Genomic DNA, 21469 nt, shown 5'->3' on the forward strand with positions numbered 1-21469 from the left:
CAAGGTTATATTTAAATATGCACACAGGCCCCGCTGTATCTTTTATCTCAAATGAATATCAGCCTGACTGCTTGAATCATATAGCTGTCACACACACCCACTATAACACCTCAAAATAACACTCTCAAACATTTATCTTGATGTCAAAGCAAAGCGCTAAAAACCACATGCAGACAAAATAAACTAGAAATACTGTCTTATATTACTATCATGGTTACAAAGGCCTGTCCCAGTGAACTGCTGAGGGCACGTTTCACTCCAGTATAGTGAGTAATAAGTGGACCTCTGTGCATATTTGTCCTGTCAGCGGCCTTGGCTCATTGACTAATGGTTGTGTTTATTTGTGTTTGGTGTGCAAATGCTCGGTGTGTATGTGTTTGGGGTCTATACAGAGGCTGTTTGCAAATGTGAAGGTCACAAGGTCAGCAGGTCACTTCACTGCAGTGCCATCTCTCTTGCCATCCTAAATGCATGGAGACAGAAAAGCAATAAACACATTTAGTAAAGTGGGCGTTCACTTAATACTTTTTTTTTTTTTTTTACACTGAACACACACAATCCTCCTCCCATGTCTGGAAATTTAAGGGTATGTGTTGGGAAACTGGTGTTTTTACAAAAGAGGTTTTGCAAGCTTAAGTTGTTTATATGATTATGGACTCTCAGCCCAGGTGGTTGCTCCATACAGGCTAAGAAATAACATCTGTATTGGCTAGTTGCTACATTTTCTTTATTTGATCAAGTCCAAAAAGTTTGGCATCTATGCTAAATAAAACCTAGTAGCTTTAGAGCTTTAGTTCTCATATTCACGCACACACACATGGGGTCAATTACATTGTGATCATTGCTTTCAGCGTTACATTTTGAAGACCAAAAGATCTTAAGAATTGTGCATACACAGATTTCTTTTCACTCATTTATCTACTGATGGGTTTGATCTGAGCAGACGCACACTGAGAGAAATAAATGCAGACAGATGAACAGGCACAAACACTGATTGAACACACACATTTTGTGAAGCATAATCCTTGCATATAAACATTCATACTCTTTTCACTCTTATGTACATAAACATGTATATTTAGTTTGCTCTGATATGGACCAAATGGACCCAAACACACATACACACATACACACCCACACTCTCGAAGGGCCAGCTGCAGCGAGGTAGTCTTTTATCAGGACCATGTGGGCCATCTGGAGCCAATTAATATAGCCCCTAAGGTACAGACTCTGGATCAGTGCTCTTCTCCTCACACAATAACCTTTACCATTGGAGGGAGTACATATTCTGACTGGAGCCCAGCCTCATGCCAACATCTATCAAACCCTGGACACACTGTGGACAAGCTTTAGACTCCGCTTGATTCAGATGTCCCATGTTTCTGTGAAATACTTAAAAACAGTAGCCAGATGTTGAATGTCTGACATGTAGCTTGAGGATTACTTATGCTGGAATGGATGTATTTACTGACGCAATGTACTGACTCAAATCTATATGCTTTGTTTTCGTCGTCACTTTCTTCTAGCTTGTTTTACTTTCACCCTTCTTTACCAAAGCTGTTGTTCTTTGCTTTTTTTTCCCTGTCATCTGCCGTGCTTTCTGTCTTACTTGCTATAATTCTGTGTCAAATTCAGGAATGGATAGCAGTTAAAATACACAGTTCCAATCCAAACCAATTTCCAATTAATATTGCATTTTTGGCATCATATGTGACCGCTTGTATCCAAAGAACTTCACAGTATTAAGAGCGCAGAGTGCTTTAAAAGTCAGAGGCTGACAAATTTGCACAAATCAACACAGGGACGACTAGCTCAGGTTCCACTCGCCAGCCTTATCCAGATATCGGGTTACTGTGGTGCAGCAAAGGTCTGAAACCAAACCACGAAGCGACTGCCACACATAACAGGCAAGGCTCCACTGTGGAGGACCCAGGCATCGTCTACAAGGGACACAGTGTACAGTATGTGACCTCGGGGTCCGCAGACACACGTCATTAAAGGTTTTCTCACATCTCACATTCAGTGTGTCATTCTATCCCTAAATTCATTAAAAGATTTGTTCCTAAATATGTAGTTCTACTCTATATGTAGTGAAAAAATGGAAAACTTCTAGGGAAAAGTAGAATCTGGCTCTAAAGGTTCATATAGGCAGAGATTAGGCTTCACATTTAATTGAAACCTGAGTGTCAGACTTCAGGTCTAACTTTAGAATCAGAAACAGGCTTAGTATCTGGTGTTGGTTACTTCACCCATTAACACAAATTCCAAATGTTATATCTAAATACTGTCTCACGCTTGAGCAATTAACATGTTGTTCTGTTTAAGTCTTAAGTCAGTGTGTGTGTGTCTCTTTCTTTGTCTCCTCTGCTGTTCTAAGTTATATATTGCTTGTACTTGCACATGTTGAACTCCATTCATTAATATTTAATATAAAGAATTGAAAGATGCTGATGATGCTGAGCCAACAGCTTATTCAATAAATCAAACATGCACGGGAGGCCGCTTTTTCAACAATCAGTAATGCCTAATTGGCATTTAAAGTATTTTCCTTTGCATCTATTAAAAGTGTTTTATGCACAAACAAGTTGATGTGCGATTTAATAAATCAGCCGTTGTCAGCTTTATGTAGTCGCACACAAATGCAAACATGTGCTTAGTCATCTAGTTTCCCGCACTCTGCACCCTGCTGATGTAAACTAGTAGTTCTTTGCTACACACAGGGTTTGAGGTTTCTTTTTGTGACACTCTTCTCCTAGACTAAAGGTTATTGACTGCGTGCGAAGGAGAAATTCAGCCTCCGGGGGAGAGGGCGAAGATCAGGGTCAGCGACCGATCAACATCCCCGCAGCTGGTAGAGAGAGTAGGCAGCGTCTTGCTCGATGACGCTCCTGCAGGGCGGACGCTTGCCAACATTCTTGTAGCATAAACCGAGATGACCACATAAAGCCATCACAGCAGTTCCCATGGAAACGACCGTCACCGGAAAGGTGTTAATAAGATGGAGACTGAAGAAGGGAGCTAGGAGTCACATTAGCTGCTGTCTTTTGATTGACAGGGTCCATGTGCATGTGTGTGATGTATGTCAACTGCCCACAGTTGTACTACATGAGCACATGGTGGTCTGGTTTTGGCGGAGTAACACGTACAGCTCATCATGTAGGTCTCTTTCTCTCTGTCCTCTTATCACCGCGTCCTCTCCGTCTTTTTTTATCTTATTTCACATCATGTGTTAGAATGGCCCTTTATCCTCTTCCTTTCTTCTTCTTCCCCTTCTTTCTCCGGGATTGCTGGCTGACAGGATCGTCAAATTTTTCTCACTCCGTCTCTCTGGGAGATAATCAATGCTCTAGCAGCTACGGTGGCATGTGTAATATTAGACATTAGAGCAGCCCTTTGAAGGGTAGATAGATGAGGGGGGGGTAGCAGGAAGGGATGGAGGGAGGAAGGGATGGATGAAAGGTGGATTAGAAAGGGATGAATGGGGACATCCTGCTGTAATCTCTCACTATTGGATCTCTGTTTCCTGTTTTCCCTCCCCTGCGTTCTTCGACTCTTCTCTCATTCTCCTTCAATCAGGGCAATCAGTCTAATTTCAACTTACGTAAGCTTTACTTTCCTATTATGGCACCGTACCAACGAGTATTCTATAGCTCGACACGCTTGGGAACATAGTGTACCCTGGTTTATACACTCTCTCTCTCTTTCTCTCTCTCTCTATCTCTCTCTCTCTCTCACACACACACACTCACACACACACACACACACAGGCAGCCCTCCTCTGGGCCAGACGGAGAGCTAAATCAGAGGCTCATGTTACCACTCAGCCCTTAGCGCAGTGGCAGCACTTTGAAAAAAAAGTCATGTCATTGCAAATTGTTCCCATGCTGATTTCTCAATATTTACCTGGTCCTTGGGACTATGAAGAGTGTCTGTCTGTGTGTGTGTGTGTGTGTGTGTCTGTGTTGATGTGTACGCTACATCCAAGCCGTTCTCCTGCACGCTTGGTTCGTCTCCTCATCTGTTGCAAATCAAGAGATGTGGCTCGGCTTTGAAACATTGGCGAAACTTTAAGGACGATTCATAATTTCAGAGGAATCTAGTTAAAAACGTGTTACTGTGATTGTTTTTGGTTCTTTAATTGCTTGGCACCCTTAATAACAATTATAACACTAAGTCTCCTGTGCAACCTGAGTACTATTTCCAAGGAGGGCTGTCTGTCGTCTTTAAAATGAAAGGTTGTTTTTTTTTATCAGTTCCCCTGCTTGTAGAATCCCTGCCTAAGCCCCGCATTATCACATCATCAGTGAAACAGATCTGTTTTTATTGCCCTTTTATTAGTCTCTGCTGTTAGCATACAATTAAAAGGGAGAAAAGGATGGCAACTGATAATGCATACATAGAGTAACGTACATGAAAAGAATTTAGCCTAATCACTACAGAATTACCTGAAACCAGAAATTACACAGATGTATTGTCAGTGTTTGTTAGACTTTGGGAAAGGCCCCCCAGCATATCTCCCATGTTAGTTAATAGCTAACAGATAATACAAAACCATCCCAGGAAAACCTGAGGCTTGTCTAAAGAGGCTCTGGTTGACTGTCTAGACAGGATGTAGCAAGCACATCGCTTTATTAGCTCATCTGTCTCTGTCCTCATTTCTTTTTTTTCTTTTTTTTTTTTTTTTCAGAGTTGCTTGTGCTTTATTTCTGTTGTCATACTGCCTGTTTTTCTTTTGTGCCAGTTTCTCTCTCTCTCTTTCTCTTTAAATAGGATCCTGTTCATCTAAAGCTGGTAATAAAACTATCCAGGGTTTAGCTTACAAAAGAGGCTTTTACAGGGGAGCTCAGTCTCTCCTCTGCTTACTATTTAGAAAATGTTCATAGCACAGCTTAATCTGCGTCGTCGCTCCCTCCTCTGGGATATCGAATCGCAGAAGATTGAATTTATAGGGTGGCGGGACAGGTTTGGGTGGCTGCACATTTTGAGCCATACATTAGGATGTCCACGGCTAATGTGCCATGCATTAATGCATTCAATTTAGGTAAAATTACTTGTGATTTGGTAAAGTGAGGGAAAAGAGAGTGCTAGTTGGCGAGTAGCTGACGTCCTGTACGTTAAACAGCGCTGCGAAACCAGGAGCGCTTGAGACGGTCCGTGACCGGCGCTCCTTCGCCTCAGACCGTCTCGAGCGTTCCTACAGTTTTGCAGCACTGTTTAGACACGCGTAAAAAAACACATATGTTGTTTTTTTAACATGTTTACACACTGCATAGGGACAAACATGAGTAATTTCCTTTGAGTCATCGTGCCAGATATTTTATTACATGACTATTTTGGCACAAACACTCACCCACCAGTGTGGCGGATAGCCTTCCGAGATTTACTCACCAAACGGAAAATCTACCCACATTTGGCACTTGGCGGGTGTTAATTTCAGACCGTGCCTAACTCTATTGCATTATCTCTGTGTATACTGTGTTTCTTTCCTTTCTCTTTCTATTTCCTCCTCTTTCCTACTCTCGCAGTCACGCAAACCTCCCTCCTTCCAGCTTCCCTCCCACCGGCATTTTCTTCCCTCTCTTCATCATTTCATCTCACTTCTGGCTGCGGCATCATCCCTCTCCATACTTCTCACTGTCAGCGCGCCCTGCATCCTCCATCCCTTGCGGCCGGAGCCGATGCAGGGTTTTATTATGTTATGCGTGCAGGCTGCAAAGGTAAATGTTTCATGAGGAAAAAACGTGAAGTTGGGTAGGCAAGGGTATAAATATGTGTTTGTGCATTTCTTTGTGAGTTTTTCTCCAGTCAGGCAATAACAAAAGGCCAGCCTAGCGGATGCAATGTGGAAGTGTGAAGAGAGGAAAAAAAAAAAAAAAGGATTTATGCCTTACTTCTCACACTTTTCTCATCTGTTTATCACACTTATCTTCTATAACTGTCCTTTTAAAGTTTGATTTTTCACAGTTTCATTCACAGTCCTCAGTCTTGTTCTGATCTCATTTCTTTCCAGTCTTTTTCCTTCATCATTTCCACCCTGTCTTTGTCTTGTCCATTCTTTTTTATGTTCCTTCCTCTTTTTTTCCTGTATGACAGCAGAACGGCTCGGTTTCTCAGTTTATCGGTTTGCTTCACTGCAACATTTGGTTTTTGTGCGTGCAGACAGAAAATACCATAAATGATGACTATGGTGGAAGTTTTGTCAATTTTGTATTAGTATGCACAAAATCAAAAGCCAAAGCCAATCAGATTAGAGTAAATGCAGATCACTATTGAATCCCAGCTCATAAAATACCAAGCTGATCACAGTCATAGGCTTTTGTTTATGGAGTGTTTGATTGTAAACAATCTGGGTGTGTGCAAACAGTTGTTTGTTCAGTTTTCTCACACCTTAGCGTTCTGGCAATGTGTGCGCAATCATCTCTCAATTTCTCACATATTGAGCTTACACCCATGTAACCGCAGGAAACTGACACGTTGTGACACCGCGATGTTCCCTGATTGAAGTGTAATCGGAGCTCTGCACCTTTCAGTGGCTGCGCCAAATGCATTGTGGGTGTTCTCCAGACACGATCCTATCTTCTCTTACTTCAATCCGGTGCGCAGCAAATTGACAAATAATACCAGGATATCACATTGCTTCTATCACTACTCCTCAACATTTATAGCATAGCTCATGTTCTCACATACACACACACACACACACACGCACAGCAGCACTAATCGATTGAGGCCACTTGCTGGTTCATGTGGCCCCTGACAGTCTGGGACTTTCATAGTATGTGTATGTGCATGCATGTTTAATGTGTGTGAGAGCGAGTGTCCACACCCAGGTGTGTATGTGTGTGTGTGTGTGTGGAGGCGGTGTGTGACGAGTCGCTTTCCCTCAGACATCCACTTCTTTAATATTCTCCTCCGTCCCTCGCCTCCACTGACACACACTGAGAAATAAAGAGAGAAAAGAGACAAGCCGAGAGAAAAATAAGAGACATCTCAAAGGCATCGTGCGCCACAGAGGAAAGCGGGCACATTGTAGACAGAGAGATTGAGAGAAATAGGAGGATGAAATGGTGGAAAATGAGAAGGACACAGTAGTAAAAGAGAAGAAATTAAGAGAAGGGAAAATAAAAAGAGAAAGAATTTTAAGTGCTCTGGCAGTGTGTGTGTGTGTGTTTTTGTATTCTGTTACTGTATATTTGGTTTTAATATGCCACTGACAGCTTTGGTTCTGCCTTACTGATGACTACATTAGCTTTCACTAGAGCTCAACAAGAATAAAACAGGAGCGACTACATGTGTGTGTCTGAAGCTGTAGCTGTAGTTTTTGTAGTTGTGTGTGCGTGTATGCACATCCTAGTGTGATGGGATTACACACACACACACACACACATACACACAAAGATGATCAATCAGAAATCCACTCTGCATTGAGATACTTGACACAGGGCCAAAGTGTGCGTGCATATGTACGTGTGTGTGTGTATGTGTGAGAGAGAGAGAGAGAGAGAGAGAGAGAGAGAAAGTGAGTTGTGCAAGCTCTTATGTTGATTTTAAAATGCATCTTAAATCAGAAATCAAGTCTTGTAGTGGTTATTTACAAGCGAACCTATCCTTCAAACTTTGTTCACCTTTATTAACCTACCTATTATCTCGAGCCGTTGTGGCAGCTGCCACGGTCACCTGCCGCTGATATGCCCAACTGTAATTAAGGTTTACACACACATTATTGATTCCTTCCTTGTTCTCTTCTCCCCCCTCAGACCGCGGCTCCAGGCCCAGAGGAAGTTTGCCCAGTCGCAGCCTAACTCACCCAGCACTACGCCCGTCAAGGTGGCTGAACCAAGCAGCCTGAACACCGGCCAGGCCACCGTGCCCTCCTCCCTCTCGTCACTCTCCTCCTCATCCCTGTCCTCCTCTATTCAGGACCTGTCCAGACGCAAGCCCAAGACAGAGGACTTCCTCACCTTCCTCTGCCTCAGAGGTAAGGCGCAGCCAAAGGGAACAGATGGAGAATTAATTACATGCGCAACTACAAGCAGCGGTATACCTGCAGAGATGTGGTTGAGCAAAATATCCGCAGATACGCTGTTTTAATGCTACATAGTTTTTTAAATGGGTTCAGGACACAGGCCAGACTGCATCTTACAGCTGAGACTAGACAAGATTTGCTGCCGCTTGGCTGTCTTCAGAGAGGTCTGCAATATGTAAACTTGTAGTAGCAAGCTTATGAACACACACATCTGCCAAATATCAGGATTTGGCAGATGTGTGCATTGTCAGTACCTGTCATACAGTCATGCAGCTTGTTGCTGGTGTTTGATTAAACTGAGATGAATTGGCTCTAAAGGGAAACCTGAACCGTAAGCTAACTCTTAGCTCTGCTCCTCATTACAGACGCTCACACGTGCACACAAATACAAACACATAAGCAGCTCAAGAGTACATTAAGTTTTGTGATGTCAGGTTTTGATCACCTTCCACCCACTCATACACACACACAAACCACACACACATACTACAAATAACAGTGTACTTGCCCAAGGCTAAGATTATCCTGCATTTCATCAGCTTACACATCTCCCCCCTCCTACCTTTCAACAACTATCTGTCTCTTTAACACCCTGCCTATCACCCTCTACCGCAGCAGCTGTTTCGTGCATGGAGTCCTTGCGCAGTCACACACCCTGCTCTACAAACACTACACAGGTTCATTGACACTATGTAGCACCTTCAATGTCAAATGAACTGTAAAAGCCAAGGCAGAGTAATTAGCAGCATAGTTCTGTGTGTGTGTGCTCTCTTGTATCACACACTAGAATTATTTATTGGGAGTGACTTAACAGGGAAAAGTATTTGGGTTAAATGCAGACACTAAGACACTATCACACACAGCGCAAGTGCCCCACTAACTCAAATTAAGTAAGACCCTCCCATACCTCAACTACTGTGTGACCCCCCCGTCACACACAGTAACTGAACAAGTCCTGTCTTCTTTTCCTCTAGACTTAATGAAGGACTCATGTTATGATCTATGCTCTGTTGGCCAGCACACAGAGCAGGATAGTCCACTGCCAGGACGAAGGAGAAGTTTAACTTCTGCAACAGATGTACAGTTCTGTTTACTTTCTTTGCTTGGAAAGTTTAAAGACTAGAAAGTTTCATCAATCCCCTTCAAAACCTGCACCTGTAATTTAAAAACTCTAGCATGCATAAAAATCTAACTTTATGTAACGTTCATAATAACAACAGCAAAAGTGCCTTTCTAACTATGAAGAAATTGTACGGTAATATTCAGAGTTACATTTTTTGCACTTGAAATAGAACAAAAATGTTTTGATAACCCATTTTCATTGTTTGCTCTTAGTTGCTCCCATGGCAGATTTTACCCAAGCAGCAACTCCCACGACTTGAGGGTGAAGCCAGTACAGAAGTACCTTAAAGTGAAACGCCACAGATGGCTGCTAAATGTTGACTCCAAACAATCCGTGGCTCCAAATGACTCCCATTCAAAAAGCGTCAATTGCTTTCTAGAAATGCTAAGTCAGTAATTTTTTTCAATGAGTCATTATGGTGTCAATCACTAAATTCGGACTAATAAAGCATGCTGGTGGTCATTTTGGAAGATATTGCTCTGTTAATAAGATTTGAAGACTTATCGTAGGCTTTGATGTCTGCTGTTGATTGACAGTTGGCTCACGTGCTGCTCTCCCTGTCTCCGGGGCGCACACTGAGTCGGACTATAGTCACAATATTTCAATAAGTTTAATGTTACTTGATTACAATACCTGCACAATTTAGCTACAGTAGTTAACGTTAGACCAAGTGGAGCAAGTGTTTGGTCCGAGGTAGCAGGGCGTGACTCCAAACAAGAAAGATGGTGCCTACCAAAAGCAGAAATGCAAAAAGCAAAATGTCACACCTCGCTACGTCTATTTTTATATATGCGGTCTATGATTTTACCCACGTCTGGTGTTAATAATCTCCTAACGTCTTATGCAGGTAGACTGCTGGTGATATACACCGACATGAGATTTAAGGAAGTACACTGACCTCAACGCACCTCAGTAAATCAAAAGCCTTACTTTCCATTCATGTCTGTCTTAAATCATCCTGCAATATGAAAGAAAGGGGGTTAACAGATTCAAGGCATGACGAATAATACAAAGTTTAGAACAATTTTCTCCTTTTCAACCTTGGCTGTGACTTCTCTTCGCTATCTTAATTTTATCCTTTTGTTGCATATCCCACTCACCTTCTTCTTAAACATGTCCTCGCAAACCAGAATGAACTCATTTGGAAGACAATACTCCTGACTTCAGATTAATTTACTGTTATCATTATTAACCTCTGCCCACATTACAAAGTAGGCTAAAGAACCAGGAAAGGCAAATTTTAGATTCAAGTCTGTTGGGGACGTGATGGCTATACGTCGCTATTCTGACGAGAATATTCCCATTATGGAATGTCATTTTAACCTTACAGGGCTCATTGAAGAAGCCATAATTGGAGGTTGCTAAAAGTGAGCGAAGCCTTCGGTGAGAGGAGCTTTGATTTGCATATATAGGCCAGGATGTTACATAGGCTAATGATATAATGTCCCATATACTTTGAAGTTGAGATTATTCTGAGCTCTGTGTGCTAAACTAACCCCACCCTTACATGTGGAGCAGCAGACTAATGAGGTATAGGTGGCTGGTCCTGACTCAGTTTTGCTGTTCTCTCTCTTTATAATTAAGGTTAGGAATGGTGCTTTGCAAGCTGATTTCTAGCGTGCATGCGTGGAACGTCTGCTGTACTCTACTGCACTGCTAATGGTAATTTTAGAGCTAGGCTGCTAAGCTAGCGATTGAATGGTTTTCCACTGGGCTTTTTCCACTCCGCCGCTCCCTGCTTTACTGCTGTATTTATAGACCTAGTTCTGTGTGTGTGTGTGTGTGTGTGTGTGTGTGTGTGTGTGTGTATCTACCGTCCATGCTGTGAGGATGACATTTTCCTGTACGGGGCTTCTTCTGCACTGTTTTTCCCCTTGGCCTCTCATATGACCCACATGCATGGACCCTTACCAGGAGAGGGACATGGGAGAATGTCAGCAGAGCCCTTGAGGTGTGTGTGTGTGCAGCAGTGTGCGTTTGTGTGTGTCCGTGTGTGTGTGCGCGTGTTCAAGCATGAGTGCAAATCCATGCTCACCACTGATGTTGCCTGTCCTGCTTATCTCCTCCCTGTGTCCTCCATTCGTCGTCTGTGTGTGTGTGTGTGTGCGCGTGTGTGTGCGTGGCTGCACAACATCCAGGGTATATGACGAGACACAGCCTATGAGGACATCCATGTTAGCCTGGTTAATCTTTTCAAAGGGACTCGAGTCTTTGATATCATCTGAAACCCCCAATCCCCTTTAAGATTCTGATACACGTCTGTCTGGTGATCTGACCACCACCCACATTAGGCTCCTTCATGTCTGCTCCCAAAATGCCTCTGACAGGATCTCTAGCTGCATTATGGAAATCTCAAATCCATTATCTCCCTCATTTCCCTTCTTTTAAATTAGATTTTGATTTGTTTAGGCCCTGTTTTTGAAGTTATTACAGGCCAGTTAGCGAAACCCCATCAGTGGTGATTTCTGGGATTCGTCCCGGGTCAAACGTTCATAGTGTGTAAACACACACTCCCTACACCCCCACACACCCGCTGCACTGTTTGCTTATCTTATCTGGTAAACATTACGCATCCACCCCAAAGGCTTCTATCCATCACTCACTCTGACAGCGACATAAAAGGAGTTAAAACATGAAGGATTTGAAACGATAAAAGTGAGCAACAAAAAAAAAATAGAAAGCAACGTTGGGAAAGCAGGACTCTTGTGTCACTGTGTATTGTGAAATCACGACTAAGTTTTCCATCACTCTGCGTGTTTGTGTACCTTATCATCCAAATCTGACTTTCTTAGTGACAACATTCTTTATCACATTCTTTTGGGATTTTTTTTCCACGGTAATGAATCGGTTGGTGGTGGGGCGGTTGTTGCTGAATCCAAGGAAAAGTTATTTTTACGCTCCCCCCCCCCCCCCCCGCCCCCCTCCATCCAGGATGGGAGCAGGGGTGCCTGATTATTCTGATGCAACGTGGGAGTAACTGGACAGAAAAGTGAAAAACAAGATTTCTGTCTACTGTATAGAAGGATGCACACCATGTATGCTCACCACCCACACTGTCTAGAGCCTATACACTGGATTTGCCTCACTTCTTCTCTCATCTCTTTTCTCCTGCGATCACATATACACACACACACACCCTCGCGCGCACACACACACACACCCTCGCACACAAGCTGGAGTGTTCAGTCCTTGCCTGTGTTCTCAGAATGGTGTTTATGTGTGGTCCAGGCCTGTAGTTGGGCTGTTTATATCCATGGAGAAAGCCATTTGGGTGGTAGCCAGACAGTCTGCCTCTGGCCCTGTCTGCCTCTGGTAACCTAGAGGCTGCACTGGTGCTGCTGGCAGGCTGGGGGCAGCACTGAGTAGAGAAGAATGAAGCAGTATTATGGACTCATTTAATTTCAAATTGAGATACCTGAATTTGAGATGTCTGTCAGGAACGGTTCCCATCATGAATGTAAGATTTAATATCTAAGAATGTACGGCATTACACTAGTTGCTTTCTGACCTTTACTTAACATTTTTGAGCAAGCATTCATCTTAAAAATATTCAAGAAAGAATATCAGGAATATTTGTCATCCAGTAATTTTTTTATGCATTGGGGAAAAAAAGTTATTTACTTAAGTTTGTTCTCAGTGACGCACAAATACACTCACACACACACACACACACACGCATAGTATCCACAATGACATAGATGAGATAAGAATAGATTAGGGAGTAAATGAATAACTGTCACACACACACACACACTCTTTGCATGTTATGTAAGACTCATTTCTAGGAGTGTTATTTTTTGTGTGTGTGTGTATGTGTGTTTCTGTGTGCCAGTATGCCAGTGTATATGTGCACCACTGCTGTGTTTACCTCTTTGCCCCCTGGGCCCTCTTGCATGCCTGCCAGCCCCAGTGTTGTGCCTCCCTCTCTCTCTCTGTCTCTCTCTCTCTCTCTCTCTCAAGTTCAGCGAGGCCAACTTCTCCGCTCTGCTTACATAACCTCCCAGCTCTGACCTAGTGAACCAAAGACCTCTGATTCCCAGTATGTGATTACACAAGAGATTTTTTTTTTTCACATCTGGCTTTGAAGAAAAGACTGCCAATCATGGAAATAGTGTTGAGACCTCTATCTTTTATAGCCAGATAGATGTTAGAATTGATTTTGTGTGATGGTATTTTTATTGTCTGAGAATCTCGCTTAACTGAAGGCGCATTTCCACTCCTGGGAATAGGATCTCGAGTCCGACAGCTACTGGTGCGTCTCTCAAGTGCATCGCTGCTGTGACAGCTGAATTTCCCTTAGGGATAAGGTACTTTTCTCTCTCATTGTGATTGCTATTTGATTAAAGCCTGGAAAGGGTTTGTGTAGAGTTTCTTGTCACTCACGACGCCGCGCAGAAGTTGTTGGTGCAACACCGACCCATTCTGCATTCTCCTCCAAGAGCAGAGCCGCTGTTTGTGGGGTTAATGGTTTTGCTGACATCAAGGAATGTCAATTGGAGAAGTAATCCCTAATCCTCTCTCAGTCTCTCTCTCTCTCTCTCTTTTTCTCCATCAGTGACTGATGAAGTTTTGGCAGAGCTCAGCTGTAGCAGATAACTTTTCCTCTCCTTGCCAGACAACGTACATTTTTCTCCCTCTTTGAGCTTCCCTTAAAAACAGCAGTTATACTTCCTGTGTGCACATGCGGCACTTTGTTCTAAGTCTGCACGTCCACATGTCCCCATGGCAGCTAAACCCTCCTGATTGACTATTTAAATTGTCCTCATTGTTTCAGTTCCAGTTAAGGGGACAAAAGAAGGGTAGCCAGAGAATGGAGGGTTTGTAATTATGCCCCCCCCCCCCACCCTCCCCTCCCCTTACCCCAGAGCCCCGTTAAAAATGACAATCCTAATAGACTCTTTCAGACCTAATTATGATTTGTCTGCGGTTGGAATGAGGTGGATGAAAAGCTGGTGTAATTGGGGGATTGGGCTCAAGCCCTGTTGGAGATCTTGGAGAAGGTCTGGGTTGTGTTTTTTCCACTGTGTATATGTGTATTCGTGTGTGCGTTTTCTAGGAGCTGATGGATTCGGGGTATCTGTGCCAGAGATGGGGAGGGGGGGGGGAGGGCTGTAAATCTCTGGTATCGGCCCCAGAAGTATTGCTGCCACTCCTGTAGTCAAGATGCCAGTGGTCAGAAGGCTGTCTGGCTTTGTGTGTCTTTCTTTGTGTATTCTATCTTTTCTTTCCTCTCACCCTCTCTCCAAACCCCTTGACAGGCTTATTTTGGGGCTCTATATGAATATCTGATATTAGATGATACAGCTGTGCCGTTTTGACATCAGTGTCTGTCTGTCGTCTGGTTCTCGTCTTCTACTATTCAGCTTCTCTCTGCAGCTTAAAAAATATTTTTTCAGTATTTTTTTCTCTCACTTTCACAGTCAGTCGTATCTGTCGTCCTCTCTGTAGTTTTTAATCCATAATCAACAATTGTCTTAACAGGACTTTCCAACCCTCTCAACCTGTTTTCCAGAAAGATAGAAGTACTGTAAAAGGTCACATACACACACGCGCACGCTTCCTCCACTGTTTTTGAACATTTTCACGCCTTCATCTCCGCTACCCTACACCCCCCAAACAAACAAACACACACTCCTCCCTCCATATCTGCCCCCCGGTGCCCCCGTGGTCTGTTTGCCATTGGCCTGCTGACCCCTGTTCAGGGCAGTAAATTACAGCCATTTAACTAATGAAGCGAGTCATTAGAAGCTGATTGGGCCAGTGTGTGCGCCGCCTCGTTCTGTTTGTTTGGTCTAAGAGAGGAGCGTTTGCTCTGTCGCCAAGATAAACGAGGTGTCTGTGCTGCGTGTTTGTATTTAGGTGCATACGTGCGTGTGCGCGTGTGAGTGTGTGTGAGGCTTTTTTTAATCTGTTAGTTTGTGCTGCCCATGCATGTGCACTCACCCAAACCTTGAGGCCCGATCCACTGGTTAAAAGCCAGAAAATTGTATTCTGTTACAAAGTGGCGCTGCTGCAAATGTTCTAACTGTCTACATCCTTCTTCAGATGCTATAAAGCAAGAAACCACAACATAACAATATCAGAGCTTCTTTCAACCAGGTGCAGTGTGAAAAATCTGTCTCTGCCTGCAGAGAAACAGGCCTTACCATGCGTGGATTATGTAAAAACCACACTTCACTGTTGTTGAGCAGTTACTTTTTGCCCTACAGATCTCCTTCAGGAGTTAAAGAGCAGGTAAAACTACAATGTTATCTGTTTAGAGAATCTGCTGCCACTACAGATTTTTTTCCCTTTTTCAGCTCTCTGAGGAGATAATAAGAAACTGGCAGAGCTGCGGTGTTAAAAGTGTGTTCCAAGGCAAAACAAGATTTATTATTACCAGGATCTAGTTTTTTTTTTAGTGTTTGGAAAAGATTTAATATGAGTGTGATATTTAAACTAGGCTTTCAAAAAAATGTGATGACATGCGGTAACACTGGAGCCCCAACTGGGCAATAAAAGTTAGTGCACTTAAAATAAAAAATGAATCTACGTTCAAAAGATGAAGTGTATCTATCAAATCACTGTCATTTCAGAAGTTGTTTTCATGGTAGGGATTTTTTTTTTTTTGGCTTTCACGCTTCAGTGTTGCCTTAAGGAGTCTTGAATTAAGGAAATTGTCAATCTTTTGATACTTTTTTGACAGTGAGCAGCCAAACTGAACTAGTATGATTAGAGCAGTGTTATTCTGCACCGTATAGGCTATTACACGAGGAATACCTCAGTAGTCTTGTCTCTGTGGTACTGGTCAGCACCAGTTAAGTCATGCATGTGTTCTCCTTTGTCATTTGGAAAGCCCAGGCTTTGTCAGGGTGTCATTTAAGTGTAGAGTGTATCCTCCTATACACAAATGAGCTCTATTGTCCACTGATGCTGCAAATGTGTACAATGTGTATCTATGTGTCACATTGCACAGATATTGATTACACAAAGCTGGTTGCTAAACAATAATTCACATTGATGAGCTGATGAATGAGCACATTCTTCTTTATCTTTGAGCTACTGTCCAACTAGAGACCTCTAACACACTGAGGCAGTCTTGTCTTGTCTTGTTCTAATATGTATAACACATAGCCCTTGTGTACTTGTGTATTTTGGTGCCCTCACACTTGTGTTATCTCTATATTTTAATTAGGTCACTTAATAACATATCAAATGTGTAAAATCTAAGATAAGTATTCTTCACCCTCCAAAACAAGTATGCTAATTAAATAATTGGCTTTGCTAACTTTCACTCTGTGTAATTTTAACCACTCTGTAAAGCTTAATGCAGGCCTGTTGAATTCAGGCATTTTTTTTCAGAGGCTTAACAATATTTTAATTGACATATAATCATGCATTGCTGCCCATTAATGCCCTTTTAAACACAGTGGCCCCTTAAAGAGTAATAAAAACCACAGTAGTCACTCATGCCATGCAATCGATTAAGTCATAAAGGACTCACAACTTCATAAAATCCACTGTTTCCTGCTCATAAACAGCCAGATTTAATCAGATCTATGAGGCTGTTGCATAACCACACATTGGTGTTAACTATAAATCCACAATCACAAGCATACATGCACGAGTTCACCAAGCCTAGTTGTACACATTTAGGATTACTTTACTAAGTGCCCACCTTTTCTATGCTTTCAAGGTCACACACACACACACACACACACACACACACACACACACGCACAGGCTGCATTTCTTTCATTTATCTCTCAGCAGTACACGGCCAGAAATAACAAATAGATTGTGTATATATAGTAGGGAGGAATAATGGTTGCAGAAGTGCTCTTCATACCAGCCCTGCAAAAGCTGCTCCTTGGCATGAGTCCACTGTACACCTTGAACCACAAACCCACTGATTTTTATGTTTCTTGAAACACACAATGGGGTGATATTGTACTCCGCGAGCCTCATTTTTTATTCCTGCATCTGTATGGCCGAACCAACTGTTTGCACACTGATTTACGAGGGCAACATTATGAGGTTTAATAACATAGCTTTGGGCTTTATGACCTTTTTATGAGAATGAGTGTGTGTGTGTCTACCTTCAGCTAACTGAGGTAACATTATAGGCCATCAACTGCCAAACACCATTTACCACCTCCCAGCATATATTGAGCTAGATTTCTCAGAGATGACAATGAAAACGATTGAATGAGGCAGAAAAAGGAAAGAGAGAGAGGATGTCAGTTTTCTTCTCCACTAGGGGGAGAGATTGACAGTAATCCTGTTTGGAAGTGAAAGAGGCAGATTTGGGATTAGCTCACCAACGCGAGAGAGATACTCCCTAGTTTTTAAGTAACTCTTTTACAGAGTTAGATATTTGAGCACATGTACAGTATATACCGTATGTCTCAGTAAAAATGTCAACATAGGGGAGTCTCTGTGGGAAGACGGGCTGTTATATTGCATAGGCATTTGCAAAACATTGAAATATAAAACACCAGAAACAAAAGGCAGTAATTTTAGGTCAGTTTATAAATGATAACTCCATAGACGCAACTTATTAAACATGAGATTTAAGAAGTGGTTCAAAACACGATAGAGGTTTAGCTTGATTCGAAGTGCAAACGCTGTTAAAAAAGAACAGTCATCCTATTGTAAATCAGTTTTTTTTTTCACACTGCGCCTTGCATGTCATGTTTGTGCGTTTTAGTGTGTGAGTGAATGTAACAATGGAGCCGCTTATGTGCAGAGCAGTTTACAAAGCATCAATAGGCCACCAACTGGGATAATAACAGATGAAAAACAGCAGCACAATCACCATTATTCACAAACCCTTGAGCAACTTCTATTTTTACATTAATATTTCACCGCTTACATATTTATGTTGATTCATGTGTAAGGTCTGAGATTAGAATAAGAAAAGAGGAAATATTTTTTCCATATGCGGACGGCTGGTGGTCTCAAAAATAAGGTGTATTCTGTTTAAATAGGGGAACATCTTGGTGACAGACTTTTGTGTTGTGTACAGTTGTGTTTTTCAGTGCCTTTTTCTTATTTCAAATAGTCATTTTTCCCTTTTCTTTTCCTTTCTCTCCTTCCTCCCTACCCCCCCCCCCCCCCCCCCCCCCCCCCCCCTCCTGCCTCTTTATTATTCATCTTCCTCCCTCTGTCCCTTTCTCTTCCTTTCCTCCACCTCTCTGCACTCAGGTTCATCGGCCCTGCCCAGCAACATGGCCTACTTTGGAAGCTCCCAGGAGGAGGAGGACCTAGAGGAGGACGAGGAGGAGGAGGAGGAGGAGGTGAGGAACGGAGGTGGTACTCACTCCCACGGTGGGGCGAGCAGCAGCCAAGCCTCAGCCTCCTCCTCCTGCCACTCGACACCCCGCAAGGGCAAGCTCCCCGCCAGGCAGCCACTCAATGGGCACGGTAAGGACGAGACTGGAGCTCAGAACAAAGCAGGCCTTTTTTTTTTTTTTTTTTTATTACCAACACATTTTCTCCTGTCTTCACACATTGCACTCTCACTTCCCCCCCCCATGTAGAGTGTTAAGTTATCTTCTTCTCAACAAATTCTCAGGGTTTGATGGGAAATGCAGTCACTCATGAATAGGCACAGTTTTGTGGCTTTGCAGGAGGGAAAGAGGGGACTGTCTTCAATTGGTCTACAGGGCCACAGAGATCTTGCCTTGAATGAGGGATGGAAGAAAGAAATGTTAGAGAAAAGAGGTGCAGGAGTGCTGTGTGTAGGGGATGAAAGCGAGAGAGGAGGAGGAGGAATAGAGGGGGAAACTGAGGAAGAGATAGTGATGGATAGGCAGGTGAGAGGAAAAGAAGAAGGAGGCGAATGAATGATGATGCACCGGGGGAATAACTAGAGAGGAGTGGAAAAATCCGGTTCGGAAAAAAGATTCACACACAGAGAGTGAAAGATGGAGGGATGCAGCAGAGAGAGAGAGAGAGAGAGAAAAACTCGGGCCAAACAGAAGCACAGAATGAGTCTAGTGCATGTCTTTGAGTGAGTGTGCACATGCACGAGAGCAATTTCCTAAGTTTGCCCTCTTTTTTTTCCACTGCAGAGACGGGGTAAGTCACAAGGGATAGCAGAGCAGCGCATCGGCTTTTTCCACCCCAATTAACACTTAACTTGCTAAGCCCTAACAAGGTGTTTATGCACGCACTGCAACAGCTGGCCTAGGCCCTCGACACACACACACACACACACACACACACACGCACACACACACGCATACAACGCAATGTACAGTACAACCCTTGGGGCACATAGACATTCGGATGAATGCACATACACACACTTGTGCACACCATTTAGGAAATTGTAAGGATGCAATCGAGCCTGTGAGCAAGGACTGACACACAATGATGCATAAAAAAACACGTAACACTGCAGAAGTCTCCATCTTATGAAGTCATTTTTCTCTGAGAAGAATTACACTTAATTAGAAGAATTACACACTTGATTTATAAAAAAAATTCTGGAAACAAATCATTTGTTTATTACCACTGCAGAGGCAATTTTTTCCACTAGGAAAGCAAGTTTCAGGGCTCAGTGATGAATAAAAATTACTTGATGAGTTTTTTTTTATTTGTTTTTTTTTGCAGTGTATAAGATAAAACATATACTCCAAAATATTTCTTCTCTGTACTATTTTTCTTTACAATAACACATTATGTGTTTGTTGTATCCATTGTGTAGTATTGAATCTACTTTTTGACAGAGCAGTAGAAAGAACAGTTTTAACCTGAAGGCCCTCCCTCCCTGGCAGACTTCGGAGACATACAATCCTTCCGGCCAGGCGTTTCCCCGTCAAACAAGGGCCGGAGTTCCTCCTCTCCACCCTCCCTGACTCTCTCTCTCCTCTCCCTCCCTTTTTAGTCTGTAGAATTGCCGCCAGAAAGGTTCAAAAGGTGAATGCTTTGCTCAGCTCTTTCCTCTGTCATCCTCTCAAGTGGAATGTGGAGGAGGCGAGAGACAGCAGAGAGACTGGTGGGATTAAGAGAGAAGAGAGAGGGAGAGAGAGAGGTCCATAGATTTGCTCGCATTGAACTCTGGGAGAACTGTGCACTGCCTTTTGTGTATACTTCACCGGCTGTACCTACCCCCAACACACACACAGATACTTTTCTCTCATTCTTACATCTGTAGCTACAGCCTGAAACATAAACTGTGATATAAGGAGCACGAACAGTAGGATAGTGAAACCTGTTTGAACAAATCCAGGCTTGTTGTGTGCATGAGGACAGCTTAGTCTCCTGTCTTATCTCATATACCAACACTGTTTGCAAAGCAGCTTGGCGCCTTCACTGTGATATGCTAAATAAATAGATAAAGGGGAAATAGGCAGATATACTTTGTAGGGGACAATAGAGATGAGGGGGGTTAAGGACAACGAAACGGGTGATTGTGTACATACGTAGGTGTCCGCACGCACAGTCAAGACTGGGTCATTGCTCCAGTGTTGAGATGTGTTGATGCTGTGTGTTGGATATCAGGCACACACACACACACACACCTCAGTGCATTTTGCGGTATTAAGATTGGTGTCAAACGTGACACTTTAATATGCAGTGTGGGCCACTCTCCAGCAGGAGCAGGGTTATATGGGCTCTTAGGGAGGAGGAGGGGAGGGGGGAGGGCGGTGGGGGAAACAGAAGGAGAAATAGAATTAGCAAAGGAGAGAGAAACATTTTATTCTGGGAGGTAAAGAGAGACAGGAAAGGCCCTACATTGTAGACTATTCATCAGCGCTCCGTCTCTACTTCTCTCTCTCTCTCCCTCTCTCTCGGCCGTGTGCCATGTTGACATAGCTAAATTAAACAGCTTTTATTGGGCTCCGTTTCTTGCTTAGCTCACTTCTCAAAATGTCAAGATTTCCCTCATTTTTCACTGAGCTAGGGGCCCAAGAGACCAGCAGACGCTCACTTGTGGTTATGAGTGGATACACACATACAGTATAACACACGCATACACATTTCTGCAGACAGAAACATGCACTAATGTTCAAAACTGTACATACAGATCGTCTAACAACATGCGCCTTGCTTTTCACTCTACATGTACCGTAAATGCTCCGTGTGTTTGCACCGTAGTTTGTGCCTCCTGTCATTCTTTCCATACATCCTGTTGATATTAAGGCTCTGTGAAACGTTAAATTGCCCCATAAAAGTTGAAGAGAGAGCTATTGAACGTGTATGTTAATTGCGCCGCTCCTGTTCGACTTGCTTAGCATCATCCCTGGGGGTTGATGTAGTCCGCGTCCATTTTGAACAGGTTCATTGAGATGTAGCATAAAGACGTTTTCATGCGGCCCTTAAATCATGCA

General features: G+C 43.1%; 1 protein-coding gene across 8 annotated transcripts in view; it reads left to right on the forward strand.

Annotated features, from left to right (window-relative positions):
* Window positions 1-21469, forward strand: part of jarid2b (jumonji, AT rich interactive domain 2b) — a 107089-nt gene that overhangs the window by 67028 nt on the left and 18592 nt on the right. For 7 of the 8 annotated variants that reach the window (XM_042434613.1, XM_042434615.1, XM_042434609.1 and 4 more), the window contains 2 exons: window positions 7758-7978; window positions 18336-18554. In XM_042434613.1, coding sequence (XP_042290547.1) covers window positions 7758-7978; window positions 18336-18554 — 440 coding nt within the window. The remainder of the gene's footprint in view (window positions 1-7757; window positions 7979-18335; window positions 18555-21469) is intronic. The other variant, XM_042434611.1, reaches the window with a different exon arrangement.

The sequence above is a fragment of the Thunnus maccoyii genome, chromosome 15 (genome assembly GCF_910596095.1).
Source record: "Thunnus maccoyii chromosome 15, fThuMac1.1, whole genome shotgun sequence".
Lineage (NCBI taxonomy): Eukaryota > Metazoa > Chordata > Actinopteri > Scombriformes > Scombridae > Thunnus > Thunnus maccoyii.